Raw genomic sequence first — 15,795 nt, 5'->3', positions numbered from 1 at the left:
AAGAGGACACTTATTCAAATGGAAATTGGGAGAAAAAAAAGAAATAGCCTTCGGCTAAACGGTGCAATGTGTTTAAGCAAACTAGGTCCAAACTGTCATCAATTAAACTTGACGGTTTCAACTGCATGAATGGTTTCTTTACAGGAGTTTATTTGGTAAGTGACAGCATCGTCATACCATCTTCACCCCCAACGTTCAAGCGCCGGGTCGGCTTAAAAGTAAAAACCTTCAAAAATCAGAGTGTTCTCTCTTATTGACACGGGTTTACGTTTGTTGGGGGTCAGTCGGGACGTCTCGGGCCGGAGAAACATCACAGGGCTGGGATTTCTGACTGAAATCTCAAGTAGACTTGAGAGCTGGAACAAACGTAAACACGATGATCCAGTTGAGCTTGGGAAAAACAGGCCTTTAATTCTGCGATTCGTGATCCGACATGTCTCCACGGCTGATGTCAGAGTCCTTTTGTAATCATGAAAGCAGAGTGGATCACCCTGGGATGTGTTCAGTGCAGCTTCACCTGTGTTTTCTTACCTGTCACCTGTCGACAGCCTTAAGTGAGCAAAAACCAGTTTGTACTCTTTAGGCCCAAAGTGTTCATCTCAACCTGTCAACGGGAAATCCCTCCTGGTGTGGCTCACTTAGGGCTGCCAACTCCCTGAAAAATAAATAAGGAACACCTCATCACCCTTTGTTTTTTTGCTGCTTTTTTTGTGAAAAAAAAATCATTTCACAATTTTTTAACTATTTAACTCGAACCTGAATTGAATTAGATGCATATTTTTGAATGCCATGAACACATGGAAAACAAATTATTATCCAGCAATTCACTTTAATACAAAATAAAAAAATGAACTGAATAAAATAAGTATCTTTCTTAAACAGAAAGATACTTAAACAGAACAGAAACCTGTCCTGCTTAACTTAAAATAGTTAAATTAACTAAGTTGTATAAATTGTATAATTGTATAAATTAATATAAAACAATAGAAAGAAAGCAGAACATCCATCCTGTAATTGTGCACATTTTTAGTGCAATAACAAAAGTACAAACAGAAAGTCTGTAGAAAACTTGTAAACATATTTGTGCCTCAAAGGCCATGACTGTAGATACAGTTGTAGTAAAACAAAAAACAATAACTTATGAACTCAACAGCTCAATGCCATTTTCCATTGGCATTTTATGACTATTTTTTGACTCTCACAGTAATACGGGACAAAGTGTGTCCCTTTTCAGCTCAATAGTTTATAAATACGGGACGATTCAGTTTTTCAAGGGACAGTTGGCAACCCTCGGCTCACGGAGCTCCTGATTTCCCATTAAGGTACTTGACACAAAATACTCAAAAGTACTGAACTTTAGTGTATTCATTCAAGCTATTTGTGGAAACGTGACTCTTTATTTGAAGGTTACCACCAGAACCAAAGCAGCACAGCCTGCGTCATCGCTTCTCTTCAAGCATCTTCAGGAGCAGGACGAGCCACATTTTTCAGAATCGAAGACACTGATAAGCTTCTGGCATCCCACGCTGTCCTCTCACACCGATGCTCAAATACTTCAGATGGACGAGATTACTGACGGTTAACTCACCCAAACCGCCACGTGGCGGTTTAATGACAAAGTTGGGAAAAAAAAAAGAAAAAAAGAAAGGACTCGTGACACAAAAAGGAGCTTCAGTCTGACACCATATTTAATTCATTTCAAAATTAAAATACACCTTCACATCCTTTAAAAATACAGTACATTTGGCACCAAAAAAAAAACAACAACCTAAACAAATATGAAGAGCGTGGAGATAACTGAAGGAAACCCACAGGTCAGCGGACGAAGCTTCACAAACACAGGGACCGGAAACACCCTGATACAAACGCTAACACTGCAAACGACCCGAGGGAGAAAACGTTAGCCGTCGTAACACCGCTGGAAACTCTGGTAACACTGCTGGAAACTCTGGTAACACTGCTGGAAACTCTGGTAACACCGCTGGAAACTCTGGTAACACTGCTGGAAACTCTGGTAACACTGCAGGAAACTCTGGTAACACCGCTGGAAACTCTGGTAACACTGCTGGAAACTCTGTCCAACTCCGTCCAGCCGCCGCTGATGTGAAACTCAAGCTTCTTGCATGGGAGATGTTTTTGTTGGACACGGCATGTGACATCTGGAGTGGAGGACTTCTGGGACATGGTGTCCTTTTTTTGGGTCGTAGTGGGACAAACAACTTGACATTTTCAAATTAAAGACTAAACAAATATGCGACAGGAGACATGAGAAGGGGAAGAGGAGGAAGAGGAGGAGCCGAGCATGCTGGGAGGCGTAAATGTGACGTCGGGTCTCCTGCTTTCATTCAGTGGAGGAAACGCTGCTGCTCCCACATCTGTCTTCACTAGGACTTCACTTCTGTCCTATTTTAGCCGTTTACATCACTGCTCAGTCATTTCAGGTTGAAATGCTTTTTCTTATCTGTACAGCTGGGAGCCGACTGCTGCCTGTGTTGACGTCTGCTGGTGCTACTCCACCTTCTGACCCTGCAGCTGTCTCGGTGGGGATTGGTGCTCTCAGATAAGGTGCCCTTTTAAATATCCCACCCCGTTAAAACCTGATCCCGAGTGGCCGGCGCTGATGCCAGATCCCATCACGTTCTGACCGCTGCGGATGTTTCTGAAGGGGACAGGACACCTGTGTGCACGCGGTCCTCGTGATCTGGACATGAAACCGTCCTGGGCTGATACAGGGACCGGCTAATGAGCTGCTGTCACTGGTTTAAGTCGTGATGTCTTTGATTTTGCACACAAAGACCATATTTTACCCCTCTGTCATTCCGCTTCTCCTTCATGCTAACGGCGCTTTCCTTTTCTTATTTCTCGCTCCTTTTTTTTTCCTCGCCAGTTACACCTAACTACTTCACATTCAACACCTAAAGACACAGTCAGTGTTTGCAAGCTGCAATTGGGTGCAGATTTTAATACCAGGTGTGAACACCCCTCTGATGGACTCCTCAGTACACTCCAAAAACTCAAAATCTTAACAAGAATATTTGTCTTATTTTTAGTTAAAATGTTTAATTTTTAGTCAAAAAATCTCATTACACTTAAAACAAGAAAATCACTGGAAAAAACAACAATTTTCACCTCTTTCAAGTAGATTTTCCCTTAAAAAAAGTAGAAAAATCTGCCAGTGGAACAAGATTTTTTTGCTTGTAATGAAAGATAAATCTTGTCCCACTGGCAGATTTTTCTACTTATTTCAAGTGAAAATTTACTTGAAACAGGTGAAAAGTTATTTTTCTGGTAATGACTCTTGTTTTAAGTGTAATGAGATTTTTTTGACTAAAAATGAGACATTTTAACTAGAAATAAGACAAATATTCCTGGTAAGATTTTGAGGTTTTGCAGTGTTGGGATGGGAATCGAGAACCGGTTCTTGTTCAGAACCGGTTCCCAGTGTTTAAATTCCTTCGAATCGTTTGCATTTTTTTCAAACGATTCCCTGTTGGATTCCAGTGAGCATAAATGACGTCATCACACATGTTGCCTATCGTGCATAAGCCAGCAGTCGATAGTAGACATGGCGCCCAAGCGATACAGACCTACGAAAGTCTGGTTATTATTTCAGTAAAAAAGAGGACAACAGGGAAACTTGCAATACTTGCTAAGTGAATATTTCGTCAAAGGGAGGAAATGCTACCAACATGCAAAAATGTTTGCGCACACAGCAGCAATAATGGTCAAGGAATGTTGCGTTTTCCAGCAGCATCAGCAACATTAGCATGTCCTTGGCTAATAATACTGCAGGTAACTAATTAACTAGTCAACACTCCCCATCATATTAACGCCATTTGCCTCATTGTTGTCCTTTTTTTCCAAATGGGAAGCGATAAGGGAACTCCAATACTGTACGGCTCCTACTGATTAGGGGTCGTATCATTATCCATGCTGCCAATCGTTTTCAGCGGCCACTGATACTGCGCATGTCAGTGCTTCATCATCTGCTCTGTGACTGATGTGACGTCAACACAAAACGACATTTCGACTTTTTTCTCGACATTTCGACTTTTTTCTCGAAGTGCAGTTTTTTTAAGTAAAATGTCATCTTAAAAATGAAAAATAAAACCAATCTGTATTTTTCAGGATTTATTTCCCAATCAACTTGAATTATTTCATTAGTATATTTGTTAAGTTGTCTTTTTTTTAAATACTTTAAATCCTTCTCATCGTTTCCCCTGAAGAAAGGGAAAGAAGAGAACGAATTACAGAAACAAAATCTCTGTTAAAGTCTGAATTGCATGGATGAAGCGCTGACGACTCAGACGACTAAAGTCACTTCTGAAGAATGAACTTCCTCCCGAGTCACACCTGGCTCCAGCTCACTCCGGTGGAAGCATGAGGATATTCTGCACCCATATTCTCGCTACTGTTGCTGTTGCAGTCGTTTTTGGAAGTACAGAAATCTATTTTTAATACATTTCTTTCCATTGAATCTATCGTGGCAGAAGTGCTACCGGGTGCAAACCGCGTCATTGCTACAGTACTTCACAGTACCGGCTGTGGATGCTCAACAACATCGTATTAACAGCAGGACGTTTGCACATGGAAGTGATCCACGGCTGATCCTGACCAGTGATTCTCACTCGCAGGCAGGAACGCCAGAGTTCAGAGGGAAAGGAAGCAGCGGAAACACACCGAGGCGGCTAAAACAATCCAAACTCTTTGGGAATATTGCACACGGAGATATCTGGAATCCTTTCAGTTCGGTACAGGAGGAGGAGGAGGAGGAGGGTCTGATCATGGTGAACATCACTGAAAACTCACACAGACTCTACAGACGGTGATGAGAAGACAATCCAGTAAACACACTTCATATTAAAGAACACAGGAAGATGCTTTAAATATCAAAACAACACATGATGAGGACATGGAGACGCTCCTCGCAGGTGCAAACACGCCGCAGAGCAAATACATTCAGTTTAACACCTTATTCAGTTACACCAGTCCACACGTTCTCCTCCGGGGCTGCAGGACCGCCTGCTGAGTCAGCGCTGGGTCGGCCCTGCTGGAGACTGCAGGTCCAGTACGTTAACGGATCACAGTTACTGCACGCACACACACACACACACGCACACACACAGGCCTTTCACCCGTCAGGGGTCCTCCGGGGGCCTGTACCACGGAGCAGACTCAGCACACTCAGGCGTGTCAGCGATCAGCGGAGCGATTAGTCCACCCCGGTGGTCCCACCCGGCTGGAAATGGGTCTGACAGGCTCATCAGTGTCACCACCGCCCCCTCGTTAAACCTCCTCAATGTCTTTACACAATCATTGGACATAAATATGTTTCCAAGCCATTTGAAGAAGGCTAGATAAGACACACAGGACCTGGTTTGTGGAGCGTTCAGTCGGGAGACATTGCTTTTACTTGACAGGATGCTGTCACTTAGGGTGCTGTCACACCTGTCCCGTTTGGAGGGAGCGTTTCCCCATAAAGATCGGTTTGTTTGGTATATGTGAACCTCTCCTAGGAGAGGTGGTCTCTGCTCGCTTCCATTCCAGACCTGGAGCGGTTCGTTTGCAGTGAGAACATAATCCACACAGCAACCGACAAACAAACTAGCCACACTCGCTTACGATGCTCCATACACTGCAAAAACTCAAAATCTTAACAAGAATATTTGTCTTATTTATAGTTAAAATGTCTAAAAAAAAACACATTACACTTAAAACAAGACTCATCACTGGAAAAAACAACAATTTTCACCTGTTTCAAGTAGATTTTCACTTAAAATAAGTAGAAAAATCTGCCAGTGGAACAAGATTTTTTTGCTTGTAATGAGAAGATAAATCTTGTTCCACTGGCAGATTTTCCTACTTATTTCAAGTGAAAATTTACTTGACACAGGTGAAAATTGTCAAATAACAAGTTATTTTTCTGGTAATGACTCTTGTTTTAAGTGTAATGAGATTTTTTGACTAAAAATGAGACATTTTAACTAGAAATATGACAAATATTCCTGGTAAGATTTTGAGTTTTTGCAGTGTAGTTGTTGTTTTTCCCGGGGTGCGGAAGAGGAAACTCCTTCGTGTTAATTTCTGACCAATGAGAGAACAGTTTGTTCTCATGGCATTTGTTAACAGCTTTGAACCGCTGCAGACGGTTGCCTTGTGAACACAAATGCCAGAAATGAAAAACGAAACAACTGTATCGATTTATCCCCTGAATCGGAACAAAACAAACGGGCCACAGGTCTGAAAGCACTCTTAGTTAGGGGCTGCTGAAGTGTAAGAAAATGTCTCTCAGTGGGTGGGTTCAATGTGACATGACAGACTCAGATTAGAGGATAATTATCTATCTATTCCAATATCCTCGTGTTTATCATCAGACCACTGCCTGCGTTGCTCCCCTGAAGAGGGACGCGTCAAGTTGTGACACTGATTTCCCTGCCAAACATCTGGAACACCTGACTCCGCCCTCTGAAACCGCCTGCTGTGAACAGGCATGTGCAGACCTGGGAAACTGGAGCTGTTGTAGTGTATCCCTCAGACCTCCCTTATCCAGACCGGTTTGGGCTTCAAGCAAAGGTTGCCATGGCGATACACTCGGGCAAGACGCGAGCCCTGCTCCGCGGTACAGGCCACCTGTCAAGATTTACCCCCTGAACTAAAATAAACAGACTTCTTAAAGGGCTTGGATGATAACTCAGGTCTCGGGCGGTTGCTTCACTTCATCAAACGAGCCTCGAGCATCACGTCAGATTGAGAAAGGCTCGCTGGACAGCTGAACGCTCCCAGTGCAGAGCTACTATTGGTCTAACGGTACCATTTGGCTTTAAATGAAGAACTGGAATCAGAGGGTGAGAGATAAATGATGGAGCGATGGAGCCTCCTTCTTCTGAAAAGTAAAAGGTGCCTCATCCCGGCTTCTCTTTTCATGGTGAATCAAGTACTTTTTCGAGACTTTTTGTTTCCTATCTTTACATACAATCATCGGTTCCATGAGTTTTTCCATTCACATACATGTTTAAGGAAGAAAGGACATTCTTGAAATGCACAGACGGATAGGATACAGCACATTGTGGGAGACTCTGCAACAGCACATGCACGCGCGCTCTCTCTCCGCCTCACACACACTAACACACACACACTAACACACACACACACACACTAACACACACACACACACACACACGCTGACAGCGTTGCCTGGTTCTCCACCTGCAGTCAGACATGCTGCTGAAGCAACAGCACACGGGTCCAGGACAAACGCAGGGGGGCTAGTATAACTCCTGGAGTAGTCGGGAAGCAGGACAGTCGAGGGGCTTGTGTTCGTTTAGATATTGTGGGGTTTTTTTGTTTTGGAGGGGTTGTGTGGTGTGGTGGGCGGGGCCTAAGCTGCAGTCTCATCCCCAAAGTAGGAGAATCCTTTGAACTCATCCTGGTTGATCTGCTTGATGAGGCTGTCCTCCACGGGCGTCAGAACCGGCTCTTCACGGGTGAAATCCTGGTCAAAGTTGTTCACGTCCCTTTTGGTTTTCTGCAAGAAAAGAAACAACAGAGTGCCGTGTGACGGTCGGGCAGCAGCATCAGGAGAATCACCTCTGGTACCAGAGTTTGGGAACAAGCGTGTCTGTGTTCCTTCCTGCGGTGCGTGTGGACTCACGATGCGAGGTTTGAACGGCGGCTTGACCTTCTTCTGCTCCAGCAGCGTCCAGTCGATCTCTCTGAAGAAGGAGTGGACTTTGATGGCCTCCTCCAGACCCTGAGCCGCCACGCAGCCCAGACGCTTGGCCGGACTCTTCGTCATGAACTGAGAAGTGGCGAAAGAATGACGAGACAAAGGGAAGAAAGAGCACTTTATTTCTCATCTTTGGATTAAATGGACAGACTAGATTTAGTGGTGATGTGAAACCTCCCTATGTGATGGGGATGGGCGGCGCTAATCCCTCCCTCAGACCAGACTCTGGTTTAAACAAGACATTTCAAGAATTTGCAGAGCTACGGAAGAGTATTAGGGCCAGGCAGGAGAAAAAATATTTGAGATGGGAAGATTCTCTTTCGACAAAAAAGTCAAAATGTCGAGAATAATTTTGAAATACAATTTCAAGAATAAAGTCGGAATTTCGTGAATAAAGTTGAAATACAATTTCGTGAATAAAGTAGAAATGTTTCCTCTGGCCCATCAAACCCAGTAAGGAGAGTGACTGTGTAACGTAAGGGTATGTTTCTGAAGTTATGCAACTGCATATGTATGATATGTGTTTCAAATCAATATCATCATCAAATTTGGACTTTTTTCTCAACATTTCGACTTTTTTCTCGAAATTGTCGATAAAAAAGTTGAAATTAATGTTGAAATACAATTTCAAGAATAAAGTCGAAATTTTGCCTTTTTCTCAACATTTCAACTTTATTCACAAAATCCGTTTTTTTTTCTCAACATTTCGACTTTTTTCTCGAAATTGTACTCATGGCTTACAGCTTAAGAAAACTCAAATATCCTATTTCAAAAAATGTGAATATTCTGTGAATCTTAATCTTAAACTGTAAACCATAATCAGCAATATTAAAATAATAAAAGGCTTGCAATATTTCAGTTGATTTGTAATGAATCCAGAATGTATGACATTTTTGTTATTTTATTGCATTACAGAAAATAAAGAACTTTATCACAATATTCTTGTTTTCTGAGACAGTCCTGTATATCATCTCCTCCAGGTTCTACATCTCTAGTGTTGTTGTCTTCTTCATTTAGATACACAATCAAATACGTCACAGCAGCTTCACTCTCAATTGTTATGGAAAAGAAACCAGGCCGAGATGAGTCAAGCTGAGCCGAGTAGGTACTGGTGGAAAAGGGCCATAAGATCTGCGCTGATGTCTTGTCTCCTTGGTCACGTGTCAGCGCCCCTGAACGCTCCAGACCAGCAAAGCGCCTCACACTTACTCGTGATCCGTCACTCAAGCGCAAGCAGACGCTTTCGGCTGGCGTTGAGCTAAACAAACAATGACGCAGGGCAATTATGTCAAGTGCTCTCGTTCACCTGAGCTTCTATTTACCCAGACTTCCACTCACATCTGTCAACAGCTCCCACTGATTTAATCTGACGCTGATTAACGCCGACACCTTTCTAGCGTCTGTATGCAAAAGAATGTGAAACTTGGAGGAATCCCAGAGTTGTAACAACCCCACGTCTGTTGCTGGATGAGAGGAGCCTGAGGTAGAACTGACGAAACCTTTGCAGCCAAACGGCCATTAATCTAAGGCCGAGCTCAATCTGGATATGAACTGATATTTGAATCCTTTAAAAAGACCCTGAAATGCAATTCCAGTTAAGGAATCGTGTGGATGAGCAGCCGACAATAAAACACAGGTCAGACAGGCCATTAAAAAGGACTGTTTGTACAGGAACGTCTGTACTGTTTTATATCAGCGTCTCCTGGGTCCTAAACGTCTAAACGACAAAAAGTCCATGTAGTCCACGGGCCAGAGCCCAAAATTTCACTGGTCAGCACCACTCAAGGTGACCAAACTTGCTTATAACTTTTGAAAAGATCCATGTCTGTAGATGATATTTTGGTATGATAACCCTTCCTGAGTGGCAGCTGTATCAGAGTTATCAGCTCATGAAGTTAAAACCCCGTTCAGAAAATTACATTTTAGATGCTGCTGCATATCCTGGTTTAGACTCACACTGCAAAAACTCAAAATCTTAACAAGAATATTTATCTTATTTCTAGTTAAAATGTCTCATTTTTAGTCCAAATAAATCCCATTACACTTAAAACAAGACTCATCACTGGAAAAAACTACAATTTTCACCTGTTTCAAGTAGATTTTCACTTAGAATAAGTAGAAAAATCTGCCAGTGGGACAAGATGTTTTTGCTTGTAATGAGAAGATAAATCTTGTTCCACTGGCAGTTTTTTCTACTTATTTCAAGTGAAAATGTACTTGAAACAGGTGAAAATTGTCAATTAACAAGTTATTTTTCTGGTAACAACGTAATAAGATTTTTTGACTAAAAATGGGACATTTTAACTAGAAATAAGACAAATATTACTGGTAAGATTTTGAGTTTTTGCAGTGCATGTACAGGATATCTGTCAATATTTCACAATATTGTCTTTGGTATCATTTTAAAGAGGACCTTTAAAGCATTCATTCAAGCTAAGATGTGATACATTTCCTGAATCCTTATGCTCCTATGAGTATTCCAATTTTTGTATTTTGTGTCTCTGTTGTTCCTAGATGACACAGGGATAAAAGATAGTATAGGCAAAAATTTTGTAAAAATGTGTGTTGTTTATAGTTTAAAGAGCTGCAGTGACCTCGATGTTGGTCAGAAAGATTCACATCTTAGCTTGAATGGATGCTTAAAATGATACCAAATACAATATAGTGAAACATTAACAGATATCCTGTACATGAGTCTAAACCAGGATATGCAGCAGCATCTAAAATGTAATTTTCTGAACTTCATGAGCTGATAACTCTGATCCAGCTGCCACTCAGGAAGGGTTATCATACCAAAATATCATCTACAGACATGGATCTTTTCAAAAATGATAAGCAAGTTTCGTCACCTTGAGTGGTGCTGATATCTGGTCTGGCCCATGGACTAATGTGCTGATTTTTGAGCCACTGTGTCTGTTGACGGTGTTGAAGACGCGTGTGTGAAACATTGGCTGACTTGTAGAAGTTAAAGGAAGAAATGTCCATAAACCTGCTGCAGGATTCTCTGCGACCGCAGTGGAGGGCGTTTTCATGTGCTTTAACGCCGTCAACACGACGCTCTGACGTCACTCCGGGCCGGGAGGGGACGCTCACGTGACCCGCCAGTCCTTCAGCTGGACCACTTGACCAATAAGAGTCCAGGCTTCCAGTCAAGTGACTGGTCAAAGTCCAACACGTCCTCCAACATAAACACACACGCTTTCCCACAAGGCTTTGCAGTCAAACTGCAGCATCAGCCAAGGTAAACTCGGGGCTTGTGATGGAAACATTGCACAGTCAAATACACAAGTGAACAAGCTTCGTTAAATACACACGCCAACAAAAAAAACACAAACACACTCAGATGAAAGTGAAAGACAAGGAATTATCTGACGTTCTTCCAGCGGGAGAACAGGAAACGTGGATCAACAAATGACTCTGAGAAAAAAGCTGCATCCTCTCTCACATGTGACAAACGCAGAGAAACCGGACGACCGATAGCGAGAGACGAAAACGTCTGCCAGATTATTTTGAATCAGCAAAAGCCCACTCCACCACTGAGAGTGGAGAAGAGGAGTGGAAGCGGTGCGGTGGTGGTTCAGCCTCAGAGCTGCTGCTGCAGAGCTGCTGCAGCCAGGCTGACGAACCCCGACACCTCTGACTCAGAGAGTTCATTAAACAGATTCCGACTCGATGCTTTCGGAAGCTTCATAACGTCTTTAGTTTAAAAATTGAGTCAGAAACGGTGGTTGACTTTAACTCAGCTCCATCATGTCGCCGCTCATAGGCTTCTAGAGCTTTGTAACGTTTAAACTCACGCAAAGTGCATCCACTCCAGGCTAAAAACGCAGTCAGACGTAGTGACAGTGTCACACACTAATACTGAAAATCATTCCAACTGTGATACCTATGATAACTATGGCAACTATGGTAACTAAGGTAACGATGGTACCTATGGTCCCTATGGCACCTATGGTAACTATGGTCCCTATGGTAACTATGGTCCCTATGGTAACTGTGGTCCCTATGGTAACTATGGTCCCTATGGTAACTATGGTAACTATGGTCCCTGTGGCAACTATGGTACCTATGGTAACTATGGTAACTATGGTAACCATGGTACCTATGGTAACTATGGTCCCTATGGTAACTATGGTAACTATGGTACCTATGGTAACTATGGTAACTATGGCACCTATGGTACCTATGGTAACTATGGCCCCTATGGTAACTATGGTAACTATGGTAACCATGGTACCTATAGTAACTATGGTCCCTATGGTAACTATGGTCCCTGTGGTAACTGTGGTACCTATGGTAACTATGGTCCCTATGGTAACTATGGCAACTATGGTAACTGTGGTACCTATGGTAACTATGGTCCCTGTGGTAACTATGGCAACTATGGTAACTGTGGTACCTATGGTAACTGTGGTACCTATGGTAACTGTGGTACCTATGGTAACTATGGTCCCTATGGTAACTATGGTAACTATGGTAACCATGGTACCTATAGTAACTATGGTCCCTATGGTAACTATGGTCCCTGTGGTAACTGTGGTACCTATGGTAACTATGGTCCCTATGGTAACTATGGCAACTATGGTAACTGTGGTACCTATGGTAACTATGGTCCCTGTGGTAACTATGGCAACTATGGTAACTGTGGTACCTATGGTAACTATGGTCCCTATGGTAACTGTGGTACCTATGGTCCCTATGGTAACTATGGTCCCTATGGTAACTATGGCAACTATGGTAAATGTGGTACCTATGGTAACTATGGTCCCTATGGTAACTGTGGTACCTATGGTACCTATGGTAACTATGGTAACTATGGTAACTATGGTCCCTATGGTAACTGTGGTACCTATGGTACCTATGGTAACTATGGTCCCTATGGTAACTATGGTCCCTATGGTAACTATGGCAACTATGGTAACTGTGGTACCTATGGTAACTATGGTCCCTGTGGTAACTATGGCAACTATGGTAACTGTGGTACCTATGGTAACTGTGGTACCTATGGTAACTGTGGTACCTATGGTAACTGTGGTACCTATGGTAACTGTGGTACCTATGGTAACTATGGTCCCTATGGTAACTGTGGTACCTATGGTACCTATGGTAACTATGGTAACTATGGTCCCTATGGTAACTGTGGTACCTATGGTCCCTATGGTAACTATGGTCCCTATGGTAACTATGGTCCCTATGGTAACTATGGTCCCTATGGTAACTATGGCACCTATGGTCCCTATGGTAACTATGGTCCCTGTGGTAACTATGGCAACTATGGTAACTGTGGTACCTATGGTAACTATGGTCCCTATGGTAACTGTGGTACCTATGGTCCCTATGGTAACTATGGTCCCTATGGTAACTATGGTCCCTATGGTAACTACGGCACCTAGGGTCCCTATGGTAACTATGGTCCCTGTGGTAACTATGGCAACTATGGTAACTGTGGTACCTATGGTAACTGTGGTACCTATGGTAACTGTGGTACCTATGGTAACTGTGGTACCTATGGTAACTATGGTCCCTATGGTAACTGTGGTACCTATGGTACCTATGGTAACTATGGTCCCTATGGTAACTATGGTAACTATGGTACCTATGGTAACTATGGTCCCTATGGTAACTATGGTCCCTATGGTAACTATGGTCCCTATGGTAACTATGGTAACTATGGTCCCTATGGTAACTATGGTCCCTATGGTAACTATGGTCCCTATGGTAACTATGGTCCCTATGGTACCTATGGTAACTATGGTCCCTATGGTACCTATGGTAACTATGGTCCCTATGGTACCTATGGTAACTATGGTCCCTATGGTAACTGTGGTAACTATGGCACCTATGGCCCCTATGGTCCCCATGGTAACTATGGCACCTATGGTAACTATGGTAACAAAATGCATGAAGCCCACAGAGTTGCATCGGCGAACATCACCTAACGAGATTAAAACATCAGAGGAGCAGAAACTGAGAAGAGTGACCTGATGCTGCTCTGCTCCAACTTCCCCTCCATGTTGAAGTCATTAAAAGCTTTTATCTGGATTAAACCGAGCAGATGCTGCGCTGGAACCGGGTTCTCCGGTTCCAGAGAACAGGGTTGGGCCGAGGGGCTGACTGACCGCTCTCAGGATGGACACGGCCTCCTTGCTGAGCCACACCGGGTAGAGGACGTCGTCGTGGAGAATGGACTCAAACAGGTCGTCCTCGTTGTCGGCTTCAAACGGGGGCTGTCCTGCCATCATCTCGTACATCAGCACGCCCAGCGCCCACCAGTCCACCGACGGGCCGTAGTCCAGCTCCTGCAGGATCTGAACGGAGGAGGTTGGATTGGTCAGAAAACACAGAAACACTGCTTCCACCATCACTGTCTGAACCCGCTAGAAAAAAGTGATTTCAAGTCCTCGCTTGTGTGCTCATATTTTGAAAAGTCTACATCTTAGGAAAAAACTGTTTGGTGTTTTGGAGAGAACAGAAGTGTTCCTCCGTTTTGAAGTTTGAATCACATTTCTACGTGCAGGTATGAGAGAGTTAGTTGACTCAGAAAAAAGGTGATTTTTTTTTTTTCATGTCCTCCCATCCACTTTAAATGGGGTTTTTTGGCCGTCTTTTGGGAATAACTTTGGGAAAAATGGGAATTTCAACACCAAAAGTCATGGAACACTATTCCTGACCGAGACACACGTTTTGATATATGATTCGCCTGGGTCCTCTGAAATGCGAACCGAAATCTGTCCGGAAAATGAAAAAAAAAAAATAATAAAAAACATGCAGGATAACAATAGATGCCTCGGGGCGAAGCTGATTCTTTTCTGAACCTGCTGAATCCATGTACTGCACCAGGACTGAGTCTGGAGACTGTTTACAAGGATTTAAAGAAAACTAAAATCTTTGTTGCTTTCTTTTAGAAAAGTTATGCACATGCACGAGAACAGATGTGGATATTTGCATATAAAACACTGCATCATACAACCAAACAAACATGACAATCAATTTAACCTTTCACTAAATGTGAAACTGACACCTTTGTCATCAAATGGCTAAAAATGGTTGTCAGTTTCATTTGAACATGAACAGGAACAGAAAGTGATCAGTTGTAGTGATTGAAAGCAGAGGCCGTGACTCCCAGCAGGCCTGGGAGGGAAGGAGGACCAGTGTTCCCCGCCTCGTTTACCACCAGTGATCCGTGTCGTAGTCGTAGGGGGAGGCGTCTGCAGCATGATTGACAGGTGGAAACCAACTATCATCTGGTGCAAGTCAAGCGGATCAATCTGAAAACGATGATGAGTGTTCACATCCCCAGGTGAGGCCTACAGGGATCTGAACCCGTCACTACCACTGAGCACGGCACATTCTTACTTCTCCTTTTTCCTTCATAAATACTAGTTTCTGTCCAAGAAAACACAAGTGTGTTTGTGTTCTGATATGGATCTGACTCCAGGACGGAGAAGTGAAGCCAACGTGGAAGTGAAACAACCTTTATGACAACCAGGTGCTGCCGTCGAAAACTATTATCAAAAACTTCTCTCATTGAATGCAAAATAATGTTAAAAGTTCTAAGTTATCTACTGGAAATGTTCCCATAAATCTATTGAGGACTCAGTAGCTGGATTTTCTTTTTTTTTAACTCTCTTGTCGGTAAATGGTGATGTCATCTCTACATACTGTCAAGCTTCAGACAAAATGAGGGCCTTTTTGCCCTCCTAAACGTACCCCAAATTTTGCACGCAAGCCAGGCCTGGCGAAAAATTTGATGTTTAATGGTGGCCTAATGGCTCAACAGCGCCCCCTAGAAAACTTTGTGCCTCAAGCCCCACAATACGGTTTGACGTACATGCACGAAAATCGGTACACACCTGTATCATGTCGCAACTTAAAGAAAAGTCTCTTGGCGCCATGGCCGAAACCCAACAGGAAGTCGGCCATTTTGAATTAATCGTGTAATTTTGGCGCAATTTATGCCATTTCTTCAGCCGTTAATGCCGCGTTACCGTGGTGACGAAAGGAGCCAAAAAGCGTGCCCCCCCTTCATCTGATTGGTCCATATCTGATAGTTCCTAGTTTCTGCCATA

General features: G+C 43.1%; 1 protein-coding gene across 1 annotated transcript in view; it reads right to left on the bottom strand.

The window, feature by feature from the left end:
• Window positions 1-5,823: 5,823 nt before the first annotated feature.
• The window catches only part of LOC133463220 (protein kinase C epsilon type-like), a 137,521-nt gene continuing 127,549 nt past the window's right edge, over window positions 5,824-15,795 (bottom strand). Inside the window, exons 13-15 of the mRNA XM_061744621.1 lie at window positions 13,846-14,034; window positions 7,652-7,798; window positions 5,824-7,525 (exon numbers count right to left, since the gene is read on the bottom strand). Coding sequence (XP_061600605.1) covers window positions 7,379-7,525; window positions 7,652-7,798; window positions 13,846-14,034 — 483 coding nt within the window. The 3' untranslated portion in view covers window positions 5,824-7,378. The remainder of the gene's footprint in view (window positions 7,526-7,651; window positions 7,799-13,845; window positions 14,035-15,795) is intronic.

This window comes from Cololabis saira, chromosome 17 (assembly GCF_033807715.1).
Source record: "Cololabis saira isolate AMF1-May2022 chromosome 17, fColSai1.1, whole genome shotgun sequence".
Lineage (NCBI taxonomy): Eukaryota > Metazoa > Chordata > Actinopteri > Beloniformes > Belonidae > Cololabis > Cololabis saira.
The sequence above is the reverse complement of the archived record's forward strand: the minus strand, read 5'-3'. Positions and strand labels throughout refer to the sequence as shown.